The 13,011-nt window shown below is 38.4% G+C and overlaps 1 protein-coding gene across 4 annotated transcripts in view; it reads left to right on the top strand.

Moving 5' to 3' along the window:
- SUGCT (succinyl-CoA:glutarate-CoA transferase) overlaps window positions 1-13,011 on the top strand; it is a 430,017-nt gene that overhangs the window by 370,164 nt on the left and 46,842 nt on the right. For 3 of the 4 annotated variants that reach the window (XM_067550388.1, XM_067550389.1, XM_067550393.1), the window contains exon 13: window positions 8,801-8,864. In XM_067550388.1, coding sequence (XP_067406489.1) covers window positions 8,801-8,864 — 64 coding nt within the window. Of the gene's footprint in view, window positions 1-8,800; window positions 8,865-11,665; window positions 11,907-13,011 lie in introns of those variants that run through there. The other variant, XM_067550390.1, reaches the window with a different exon arrangement.

The raw sequence follows: 13,011 nt of genomic DNA, 5'->3' as shown, positions 1-13,011 counted from the left end.
ATGGCCAACCTCTACCCCACACACACACACTTTCCCCTCACATACACAAATCCTCTAAGTGTTCATATACCAACATGAGAAGTGTAAAGCAAATAAATCTAGAATTCTTGGCAAGGAAAGGGGAACTTAGCATAGTAGGCATTACTGAAGAACAGTGGAATGACAAAAACCAATAGGACATTGTAATACCTGGCTATGAAGTGTACAGGAAGGACAGATTAGGTCATAGAGCTGGGGGAATAGCATAGGGGCTATACTACTGGCCGTCTGGTCAGGAAACAGATATTGAGTGCAAAATATTGAGGGGAGATCAAACAGTCAACTATGTCTAACAGAGCAGTAATAATGGGTGACTTCAGCTACCTTCAGCTGGTCAAATATCACAGTGGGACCAAGTTTAAGGGAAATAGTTTCTCATCACATTAAATGATTGTTTCTTTGGAATAGTTAGTTCTAGAACACACACGTTGAGTGACTATTCTTGACTTAAAACAAAGGAATTGGTGTAAAATAACTGATGTTAAGTCACAACGGTGGCTATAGGATACAAAAAGTCAAAGTAGTGACCACAGAATAATTATGGTCAGCATTGTTAGAGGATGCTCATACCAAAACCAACATTGTAAACCTAAACTTTAGAAAGGACGGTGTCAAAAAAATTTAGATGTTAGTTAAAAGATTAAAATAAAAAATGGGGAAACTAAAATCCTCAGACTCAGTTTGGGAGGCAGTTTAAGTATTCTATAGAACAAAGGCATACATACCCTAAACAAGAAAGGAAAGCAAGAAATAATCTTATATGGTGAGATTCATTGGGGTATTTTTGAGCCAAACAGGGATACTTCCCAAAATGGAAATCCACCCTAGTGAAGTCAATAGAAGCATAAACTAATTTAAGGGTGCTAAGAGGGATTGTAAAGAGCAATTAGCAAAAAGAACCCTGGTCCCTACTCCAAGAAAATAAAAAGTATATCAGGAGCAGGAAATCTGCAAAGGAATCAGTAAGACTAACATGGATCAATTAAATAGAATAAGGACACTGCAGAGAAGCATAATGATTTTTTTCATTAGTTTGTGTCACAGAGGATGTTAGGGAAATATGTACTCTATGTCTACTCTTTTCATTTAATGTAGATGAGGTACAATGAGAAATTAATGTGTCAAAATAAGAGGTGCTGGAACAAACTGATAAAGAGCACCAAGACGCAAAGGCCAGAGCTTAATAAAGTGAGCCAACTGCTAACAAAAAAATGTGCGGTCTCATAAAAATAGCTACTATCTCAAAAATGAAATAAAGGAGATTTGAAGACAGGTGACTAAAATGATTAGATGTACAAAAATATATAGAGATTTGAAAAATTTGGGACTGTTGCATAGACAAAAAGAGGGGCTTGGCAGAGGTATGCAAAACAATGTTCCTATTTACCCTTTGTGATAATACATAGTCAAGGGGTACAGTCAATGAAATGGAAAGGTGAGACATTGAAAACTGTTAATTTCAAATGAGTTAAACCCCCCTTTTTTGTTTTTTTTTCCCCCAGAAGAGGTGTTTTTAGAGTGCCAATGCCAAAATGATGTATTGGATCATACCATACGTTGTTATTTGTTTCCTGGATAATTATGGTTCTGGTTCTTCATTTAGCAGATACAGGAAAATCAATTATATTACTTCCTTGTGGTTTGGAGCTAGGAGTAATAATTACATTTACCCACAGCCAGCTATATTGTGGCTACAGAGATATGCAGTGGGCTGTTACATCATTTCCTTTGTGCCACTGATAATCCCTTCTGCTAAATTTATGATACTATAAAATAGTAATATCAGGGCTCATACATATTTGGCATACATGACTCTGTATTGAACACTTTAAAAAAAACAAACAAAAAACCTGGGCATTTCTTTCTGGGATTACATTTTGCAGTCTGTCTGATTCCTGTACCCCCTGAGATTGGTGTTTGGAAGTTAGCTGTTTCAAGTAAAAAGCAACTAGAATGAACTTGGAACCTTGCTGTTTGTTAATGAACCAAAGAGAAGCTCCACTTGCTTCAGTAATCATACTCCTAATTACATAATTGAGATGGACCAAAGTCAAAACATCAGATGCATACGATAGTTTTTGCCAAATACCCAACAGTCAGTCAAATACCTCCTTATTGGTGCGGAAAAGTGCAAGTGTAGCGTGCCTGGTTCTCCACCACCACCTGCCTCTCCTGGAGTCATATAAGCCTCTGCAATGTGAGTGCAAATGCTACCATTTTTATTGGATAGCATTTTACATTTACCTTTGCACTCATATATATGATCACAAAAGGTATAAGGTACTGGAAAATTAGATCTAATGTTTGGTACCTTTGATAACCAAACTGGAATATTTCACCCATTTTGAATGAAACAGGCTCATTCATTTCCAAGGAAGAGAGGGAGACAAATTCTTGTTAGACCTTAGTAGCCCCTGGTCTATTTGTTTCCTTTTTACAATTCTCAGTACTTGGTATTAGATTCCCGAAGTTTTTTTTTCCTGAAAAAATTACTTAATCCATCTTCAGGCATCAAAAATTTTCAAGAGCATTTGATGTTCTAAGAGGAAAAAAAGTTCTTCAAACCGACTTGAAGACATTTACTGCATGATAGTAGTTTTATTGACTGTGATGTTCTCAGTATTTCCTAAACTTAAAATAGGAAATGCCATGGGTATTGAAGGTCTGTCTTTAACAAATGTAAAGTCAAATACCATGGCACCATAAATGTTTTATTTGCTCCCCAGAGGTGACCTATGAAAATCCTTGTGGCACACTGCATTACTGAATATGCACTATGAGCTTTTAGTGAAAGACCTTTACCTCAGAAGAGGGCAGAGATAAAGTTCCTATGGGAAACTTAATTTTGAATTTCATGACTCTCTTGCATGTATGTCGACCTTAACATTGTTATGGCAGCTGTACAATATTTCAATATTAATTATACTTCTCTTAAACTTCGTTATATTCTCTCTCTCCCTCTCTCTCATGTGCCAACTAATTTTTTTAAACTGATTGAACACAGAATTAAGACTTCAAGTGCAATTAAAAAGAGAAATAACATAGTTAGCATCTATACTATTAACATTAACACTGACAAGTACTTTCACTGAACGAACATACCCAGACTGTCCAGGTACGTACTCTAGCAGCTAGCCCGAGCTGCTGCCTATGCTACCCTGACTACACTCCTATTTTTAGCAAAAGCTCAAACAGAGTTAACATGGGTATGTCTACATGAGTTGGGAATCACACACTGTGATGACTGGGACATGGGCGGTCTGACCTTGAGTTGAGCAGGCGTTGGAAATCAGGCATGTCAGGTCACCAGAAGATCAGAGTTCAAGACAGACCAGAGGGCAAACTGGGAATTAAGCCTCAATAGGCAGGCAGGATCAGGATACCAGGAGATCCACAGCAGGCAGTAGGAGCGTGTATCTCAGGGGAAGCAGTCCAAAGCATGGAGAGCCCAGCTGCATAGACAACATTCTGTGCTGTGTTTATATAGAAGCTGTGAACCAATCAGGACACCCAGTATTCTGCCAATCAGATTCCAGGACTGGGGTCCTCTGTCAGAGTTCAGCTCCTATCCTGATGACAGTTAGCAGGTCACTGTGTGGCAGGTTGGCACTTATTAGTTCTGAGGAGCCCTGTGGACCAGGGTTCAAGACCTGTGGTCCCTGACATAACTCCCCCCCCCCTCCAAAAGTCACCTTCAGGGTGATATGGCCTAAACTTTTCAGGGTGATTCACATGGAATGCTTCTACAAGTGTGAGGGCATGTACCTTTTCCGCAGGTGCCCAGGTGCATGCCTCAGGACCACACCTCCTCCCAGACAACAAGGTACCAGAGACTTCCATGTTTCTGTTTAGAGAAGGGATTCTCAAACTGTGAGTCAGGACTCCTCAATGGCTCATGAGGTTATTAAGGGGCCGGGGGTCGTGAGCTGTCAGCCCCCATGCATGTCATGCCTGTGGCTGTCAGCCCCCAACATGGCTGGCAGCCAGAACCCTTCAGAGCTGGGTGGCCAGAGAGCAGCAGATGCTGGGGTAAGTAAGCAGAAGTAAGGGTGGCATGGCATGGGAGGGGTCTTCACCTTTTTTTTTGAGGGGGGGTCATCACAGCCTGAAATATTTTCAAAGGGGGTCCCAGAAAAAAAGTTTGAGAACCCCTGGTTTATAGTCCAGGATTTCATGAATCATGTATTCCTCGAGGTCCTGGACCTGTAACCATGTGGCTGGGTCCTGTGAGGGAAAGTACTGGTTTATAAAACCATGGAATCATTCTGGCAGTAGGGTTTCCAATTTTGGTTGGATGTATTCCTGGAGGTGTCATCACATGACGTAATCTTTAATTAAAGATTGATCTTTAATTCCTGGAGACTCCAGGACAATGCTGGAGAGCTGGCAACGCTATCTGGCAATGATATCAGAGAACAGAGCTGCACCAGTTGTGTTTGGAGTGCCATGTTTTCAGTAAGCAACTGGAAGACTTGGTCCTGCAAAAACTGGTTCTCCAAGGTCAGCTGGACAACATCAACCTTTAGGACTTGGTTGTCCACTTTAAGTTTGAGAGCCCACATTAACAGTTGTGGTTGTAAAATCTACACTCCTTATTGTTTTGTCTTTATGGTACCCAGTTCTCTATTATCTATTTGAATGATTTCTGTCTGCTTCTTTGATTTTCTGTCTGTTGTATAACTAAGTGTGATCAGTTAAGGTGATGGGATATGATTGGTTAAAGAATTATGTTACAGTATGTTATGATTGGTTAAAGAATCATCTTATAATATTGTTAAAGAAATGATTGGTTAAGATACATTATAAAAACTGAGGTAAAACAGGAAGTAAGGGAGGAAGATTTATTGATGTAAAGGACTGGGGGGTCCTAATGGATGCTTGCTTGAAAAGATCCCAGTAAACCTGTCGTATTGCCTGCTGCTGGACTTTGAACTTCTGCTTCTGTCAACGAACTAAGAACTGAAAGGAGTGGAGGGGGGGGAGGTCCTAACGTCGATGCTCCCAAAGGGTTACCCAGGTCTATTCTGCTGGCACCTGGACCGCTCCTGTGGCCTAAGTGCTCCATGCAAACTGTCACGAGCAGGATGTGGGTGTTCTGACTTAGTGATCAGAACAGGTGTTGGAAGTCAGTCCGGGTCTGAAACCAGGAGGCCAGAGTCTGGGACAGGCCAGAAGGCAACCTGAAGTCAGGTGTAGGAAGGCAGGCAAGGTCAGGTTACCAGGAGATCAGCAGCAGGGATAGGAGCAAGTATCTCGCTAGGATGGGATGAGATATGTAGTGTTGTTTCATGAGACAATGTGTCCAAACTCAAAACTGATAGGATGCATGTAGGGAAGAGACAATGAAGACTCAGTCATTCTCCTTGTTATTTTCTGTTTTTATAACCCCAATAATAGAATAAATGAGACAGGAAATTACATATTTCTTTGAAACAATATTGGTGATGTGAGAAAAAAAGCAAGTCTTTGACCAGTTCCATTGTTTTGGGGCTAATTTATAAGCATTGCATCTCTCCGAAAAAATAAAATAAAAAAAAAATGGAACTAAATATTCTGGCATGGGGATTAATAACTCTGGAAAGCAAATATAAGAGTGATAGGGATTCCAGCATGTTAGAGAAACCCATCCCTCTGAGAGGGAAAAATCTCAGTCTGTCTCGCTGACATCTCCTCATGGATGTCCTGCCATCAGCTCAAGTTCAACATGGCTAAAACGGAGCTGTTAATCTCCCCTCCCCACAAACTCTTCCCACTGCCTCCTTTCTCAATCACTGTTCATCACCACCATCCTGCCTATGACTCAGGCCCATTTTGACTCAAAGCTCTCTCCAGGATCCCAGATATGTCTCAATCTTGCAGATTGTGTCCACATAACGTCTCTAAGATTTGGCCTTTCCTATCCATCCACATTTCTAAAACTTTCATCTAGGCTGTCGTCGTCATCTCAAATCTTGATGACTACAACATCTTTTCCTTTGGCATTTACATATACAGTTTTGCGCCACTGATATCCATTCAGAATGCTGCTGCAAAGATCATTTTCCTAACCCATCACTTTGACCACGTCACCCCTCTTTTTGCCTTCTACTGGCTCCCTCTTCTAGGTCATATATCAAAAGTAAGCTACTTGTCTTCAGTTGTTATGCCCTTCTTGGTCTACACTCACCCTAACTATCATCTAGCATTTAGTATTGAGATGTTGACTCCTGCCTCTGATAGGCCTGTGATGTCACCTTCCATCCCCCACTTGTCAAGTTTTCAAACAAGCAGCTTCATGCTTTCTCCCATGCTACACCTCAAGCTTGGGAGGAACTCCCTGCAAACATCCACAAAACCAACTTATTATCCTCCTTCAAAACCCTCCTTAAAACTCTCCTTTGCCATGAAGCTTACAAAATCTTGACAATGGTTAGGCTGCTGGTGTGCTGAAGCCACTGTCTGTCATGCTGACAAATATTCATGGATTCATATTCCAAGGCAAGAAGGGACCTTCATGATCATCTAGTCTGACCTCCTGTATAACACAGGCCATAGAACTTCTCTAAAATTATTACTGGTCCATCTATTTTAGAAATACATCCAATATCGATTTGAAAATTGTCAGTATGAAGAATCCATCACGACCCTTGGTACACTGTTCCAGTAATTAATTACTCTCGCTGTTATTGTCTCATTGTTTCCTTGTACTCTGTCAGTCAGTCAGTCAGTCAGTCTGTCTATCCATCTGTTGTCTCTTTTCTTATACTTAGCTTATAAACACTTTGGGGCAGGAACTGTCTTTTTGTTCTGTGTTTGCACAGCACTTAGCACAGTGGGGCCCTCATCCATGACTGGGATGCCTAGGTGCGATGATTACACAAATAATAATAATAACAATAATAATAAAATCAACACTGAATCGAGTGTGAAAGTGAAGGGGAAACATGACTACATCTCAAACAAATCTTCTGTGTGAAAGGGAACAAATTAGATAGATTGATGATGAGTAAAAACACTGAAGAAAAATATGTTTTATTAATTAATTTAAGTGCAAAAAAGGGTTGATGGCATTTGAGTCCACAAAGATAAGAATTTTTACAAAGTGTTATAAGCAGCAGGCTGTATTAACCAAAAGAATTAACAAAATCAACATGGATCAAGAAAAACTTCCTTATTAAGATTAAGGAGAAAAGAGGCTGAACTTTCAAGAATATTATTGGATAGCTAACTACCTTTCTTTCCCTGATACCTTTCAACAAATATGCTTTGCTCTTCCAACTGCCAGCTAAACAGAGTAATCTCACAAAATGAGAAATAGATAGCTTAATTTTTTGACACTACTTGTTTAGCAATGAGAATTTCCTTATCATCCCCTCTATTAAAATTAGAGATCATAACTCTGTATCCTCACCTTGGCAAAATAATCCACTGCCACACTGATCATTATATCAGACGTTTTAAAATTGGCTGGCAGGTGCTTATCTATATTTAGACTTCATTAACCAAATAAATTATTTTAAAAGTTTTGATTATGTCATTAGTGTACTAGTGTTAGAATAATGGAAAAAATATAGATGGGATTTGGAATTAGAAAAAACATCAACATTTTATGTTACTGTTAGTTACATATTTGTTTATTGATTAAGATAAAAAGGAAAAACAAAAATTCTGTTTGTGATTGATGACAGGTCCATTGAAGATATACCCCTGGCACAACTATGTCATATACTCTTTATAAAACACAAACAGACCAAAAATTTGTAGATTACCTATTCAGCCCTCTTAAAGGATAATAGCAGAGCATTATATAGTTTGTTCCCTAGCAAGTTCAAGAGCAATTGAATAATGGCAGAGAAAACAGGAGAGTATAGGTTACCCATAGGTCTTTAATATCTTTATGTAAGGTAAAGGGTTAAAAATGTGGTGCTATTTACTGGTCTCTTTTATAACATTTATATACCTTATTTGAAATTAATTGCTTTAAAACAGAAAAAAAAATCAAGGGTGTGTGAAACCATTCAGTGTCTATACTGGCTAAAAATGTGCTCACTGGAGGTTTCATCAACAGTTGTATGGAGGGTGGTTTGGGGGGAATGCCAGTGAATCTTTGAATATGGAGATCCACCTATTAAATCCATGTGTAGATTTGTGTAGATTTAGTCCTGCTGGCTGGCATATTTGATGGGGTCGGTGGTGGGGTGGAGCCAAGGCTTTTTCCACTTCCTGTCCATTCCCTGCCTATTATTATTTATTATGAGTAGTAAATAATTATATAATGATAATACCCAAAGGCCTAGGCCCCATTGTGATGGGTGCTATACAAAAACAGAAAAGGGACAATCACTGCCCTAATGCTTTAAAAGTGAAAGATAGTGGGAGCTCATATACTCAGACTTAACCCTGCATGCCTGGAGCAAAGATCGAAATGCCTATGCATTCAGGAAGAATAGCTGTAGTAAAACCTTCTAGTGATTCCCAATAATATTACAACTTGGAGATTAAACTGAAAAAAAAAATAAGGCTAACATTCTCAAACTTAAGTACTTAACATTAGACACAAATAGCCATATTTAAGCACTTATTTAGATACATGCATATGTTTTAGCTGTCTAACTTTAAGATACTCCATTTAGACAATATTGGCCTGAAGCTAAATGAAATTTTTAATTAGTGAATATATATTTTTCATAATTTTTGTGACAGTAACTGTACTGATGTTGCCTATTTTCCTCTTGAGTCTATGAACTAATTATATTCATGGTTTATATATGTGCTTTTTTAGGTGCTGCACAATGGACTTATCATGGAAATGGATCATCCAACAGTAGGAAAGATAGCTGTTCCAGGTTGGAATATTTAATTTTTCTTTATAAATAGAACTTTCTTAAAAAAATGAAGTGATGTATCCTGGCATTTCAGTCTTGTGAATGGATGTCTGACTGACAGTTGACACCAATGCTCCTGTTTATTCTAGTTGTAGGAAAATGGGTGTGCATTGGATCGGTTTGTGAATTTTGTAGTTCACGTCTCCTAAATTATGAACATGAATTTGATAGTGTTTGCAGACTCCCACTGTTAGAAATATTACTATTAAACTGTCTATGCGAATACATGAGTCAGTTTTTGATTTAGGTCTACTCTGAATGTTACATAAACTCTGCTTTTTAGCCCTTTTATTGTAAAAACAAAACAAAAAAAGGGGCTACTCATACTGAAGCATGGTCTTTTGCTTCAGCAGGCTCTGCAATGAAAAAGTCTGTTTAGTTGTTCTTACTTCTTTACCAAGGAGGACTATAGGAGATGTGAACAGGCCCTTTATGTTTTTCCTAATTGAGACTGGACAAGCTATCGTAGTTGACCTAAATTTTCTTCCGCTGAAGTAAATGGTAAACTCTCATTGATTTCAATAGGAACAGTTAAGTCAATACTGGACATGCAAATCTTGCTGCCTCCCTACACCTTCCTTTCTCAGAAATTTCCTTTTTCTGCCGCCATGCAGAACATCTTTGTTTTACTTTTATAATGTCATCTAGTGCCAAATATCTCCCTCTGATGCCTACACCCATCAATTTCAGCTAAGTTGTGCACACATAGCTGTAGGAAGAATTTGACCAATAAACTTTCTCTGAAATGGCACATCCTGGAGTCAGATGGGGTTACAGAAAATACTTTTCTGTGAGAAGTGAAACCCATATCATTTTATATTTTCCTGCACTAATAATTTTTTTTGGTATGCTTCATTTTTGGTCTTTGTCAGATATTGTGTCCCACATTTGGGCCTCACCGGGTTGAGAATTTTTGTAGAAAATACTCCAATATGCTTCCACAATTCAAATGGGCTTTTCTGAAAATGTACCCCTTACTATTTTAGTCTTCAAGAAAAAAGTAAATCCCTTTTGTCTATCTAAAATGAAAAGGCAAGCAAGGTTTTTGGTTTCAATTTAAAAAAAAAAACAGGTAGAAAAGCATTGCAGATGGCAAAAGGAAAAGTGTGTAAATTTTCATGTTGCATGCAATACATAATCTATCTTTGAGAAAGAAAATACTCCTTAAGGGGCTAAGTTAAACTTCAAGAAGAGAAAGGAGATGAAAGGAATGTTCCAATGTCTGTCAGCAGAGATAGAAAGCACTGGCAGGAAAGGAAGTTTTCACATAGGTAAGCTATAGTGCTTCCCAAATTCTTAGGGTTTTTTTCTTCACTTTATTAAAACTGAAAACTTGTGACAGTGCAGTGAAACTAAAATAAATCTTCTTATTCTCTAAGGATTTGCCATGTAGATTGGCTTCCATGAAGGGCTTTTTTGTATTGAAGCATTGGACAGTTGAGCGGGAAAAGCAGATTTCCTATCCTGGCATGGAGTGGGGGGAAGGAAGGCAAACAGAATGACACTGTACGGCTTTTCCCATAGCTTGGAAATTACATTATGAGCTTGATTACTGTTGATGGTAGGCTTTAGGAGCATCCTGCAATAACCCGAGGTCAGTGAAATATCTTTGGCTTACAGTGAAAACTGCACTAATGCAACCTCAGGTAGGCAACACCATCCTCAACATTCATTTAAAAATAGTTTCCAGTGCAAGTATATCAACTGTTAGATAGAGACTGCCTCCACTAGGTGACTGGTTTCTACTTGAGATTGCTTAAGACATATTTCAGTATACATGCTGGACAATGAGTCTCATATTGCAAAACCATATATCCATAATAGTATTGGGGGAGGTCATGGGCCCAAGACCAAACAGGAGTGACTGTTATCCACACGTAGCCAAATTTTAATAGATCTCCAAATAGGTGAATCAGATATCACATCTGAAGTTCTCAACTGAAGTAAGTCTTGAATTGCTAAGTAAAGTTCCGAGTGCAGCAATACACTTATCAGGAATGAGTGCTCATGCTGGAAGATTTTTATCATTGAATTTTGTGGTTGGCCTCTATCGTTCTGTTACATTGGGTTGAACCAACACCCTTATCCAAATACCCCCAGACTTGGGGTGGGTTGAAATACAGATCGGAGTTCTCATTTGAGGTGAAATTTTGGCTCCATTGAAGTTGATAGGAATTTTGCCATTGACTTCAGTGATGCCAAGATTTCACCTTGAATTTTATGATGTAGGCCCATCTCTGGATCTTAATTATCTTTGGAATATTGCTTTATAGGGCTACTGCATTTGGTTTTTCTTCCATTTAAAGGCAAGATTCTGAATGCTTTCTTCTTCCTTCTTGTTGTAGTCCTCAGATTGAGATATACTGTATGTCAGTGAGAGATGTCAGGCATTAGTTCTGTATGTTTTCCCATGCTCTTAAGGTATTAAGGCTTAGAGAAACACATTAGGTGTTGGTGGGTTTTAGTGATGGAGAAAATAAATTGTTAGAAATATATTTGTATTCACTTGTGTTGATTTTAGTCAAGATATAACTTTGGTATTTTCTATTTCTAGAAGTGTGATAGTATTAATATTTATTTAAGGACAAATTTGTACATATATACTGCTATTACTAGTACAAGTATTGTAGTATAGTATAGGATAGGATCTTCTTAGATATAGAAGAAGGAAGCTCATTAGTTCTGACTGGAGAGATGGTTGTGCAAAAGGCTGTAAGACAATTTTTAAAAAGATGAATAAAAATATGTGTGGTTCTTTTCAGGTTGAATGTTTTCATCTGGTCTTAATTAACATCTTCATTCAGCACTCAGATACCACAGCACAGATGCCACGTAAGAACCTAGTGAGATTGATGGATACACAAAGATCTGGAAGAGGATTTAAAAATGTTTAAGAAAATGAATGCTCTTTCTAAATGGAAAGCACTACAGACCCTTTGAGGACAAATAAATAATAGGAGAAAGAGGTTAACTATAGGGAAGAACCTGGATCTCACTGGATGGTACTGGGGCAGTCAAATTAAACTAGTGAACAAAATACAGGAAGCCTTGAAATCTGATTTAATCCTAAACTCTTCTGGGGAAGACCATCAATTCATTTTCCACCAAAGCAGCATTTTCTCTTGGTTTCTGTGGTCCACTGGGCAATGTATTTTTAATTGCTACATAGGGCATAATATACACCAACCCCGATTTGTTTTTATAGACTGAACAATTGCCAAAAATCTGTCCAATTATATTTTAAAGCCCAAATAGATATAAGAAATATATATATGAAATATATATTTGAAAGCCCAAATAACAACTTTCCCAACGTGTGCATTGTCCAAGATACAGTGTTGGCCTTTAAAAACTTGACAATTGCCTTTTATAACTAAAAACAATTGTAAAATAGTTTAAAAAAAAAAAAACCCCGCCACCAAACTTGTCAGACAGAAATGTATACAATCCACTTTAAGGCAGAAACACTTATGAGCATATCTGTTGGATGAGCTTGACAGGTTGGTTGTGCAAACCTGACACCATTGGTTTGAAATTGGACTTTTCCTTCCCCTAGGTGAGCTGTCTGCCAAGGCTAATTAGCGCCACCTTCCCCAGCAAGACTTATTTTAAGGCGGTCTTTATTTACTTTGACATACTCGCCATAAGGCCTAAGTGGCATGGTTAAAATTTGGAAGGGTCAGTATGGATTCATGCCAGGAAGGATCACAATTGATGTCATATTTGTGCTATGAAGCTTCATGGAGATCATCAGAGAAAAGAGATGGCAACTGGGTGTGGTCTTTGTCGATGTGGAGGAGGCACACAGTTGTGCACCAAGATAATTAGTTTGGTGGAGTTTGCAATGGAGAGGTGTCCATTTTTTCCAGGATATGTATGATAGAATGACATCTGTAGAGGCTACAATAGAAATTTTCCATTAAACTCTGGCCTACATCAGGGTCAACACTGAGCCCCATTATGTTTGCAGATGTTATGGATCTGATAAGTGAGACTATCTGAAGATAGCTGCCTTGGAACATGCTGTTTGCTGAGCTAGTAACATGAAACTGAACAGTGGCAACTTAGTTTTGAGCAGATGGACTTTGTGTTAAAGGGGAGCACTCCT

This window comes from Emydura macquarii, unplaced genomic scaffold (genome assembly GCF_026122565.2).
Source record: "Emydura macquarii macquarii isolate MOO-44397 ecotype Brisbane River unplaced genomic scaffold, CSIRO-AGI_Emac_v2 contig_1263, whole genome shotgun sequence".
Taxonomy (NCBI): Eukaryota; Metazoa; Chordata; order Testudines; family Chelidae; genus Emydura; species Emydura macquarii.
The sequence above is the reverse complement of the archived record's forward strand: the minus strand, read 5'-3'. Positions and strand labels throughout refer to the sequence as shown.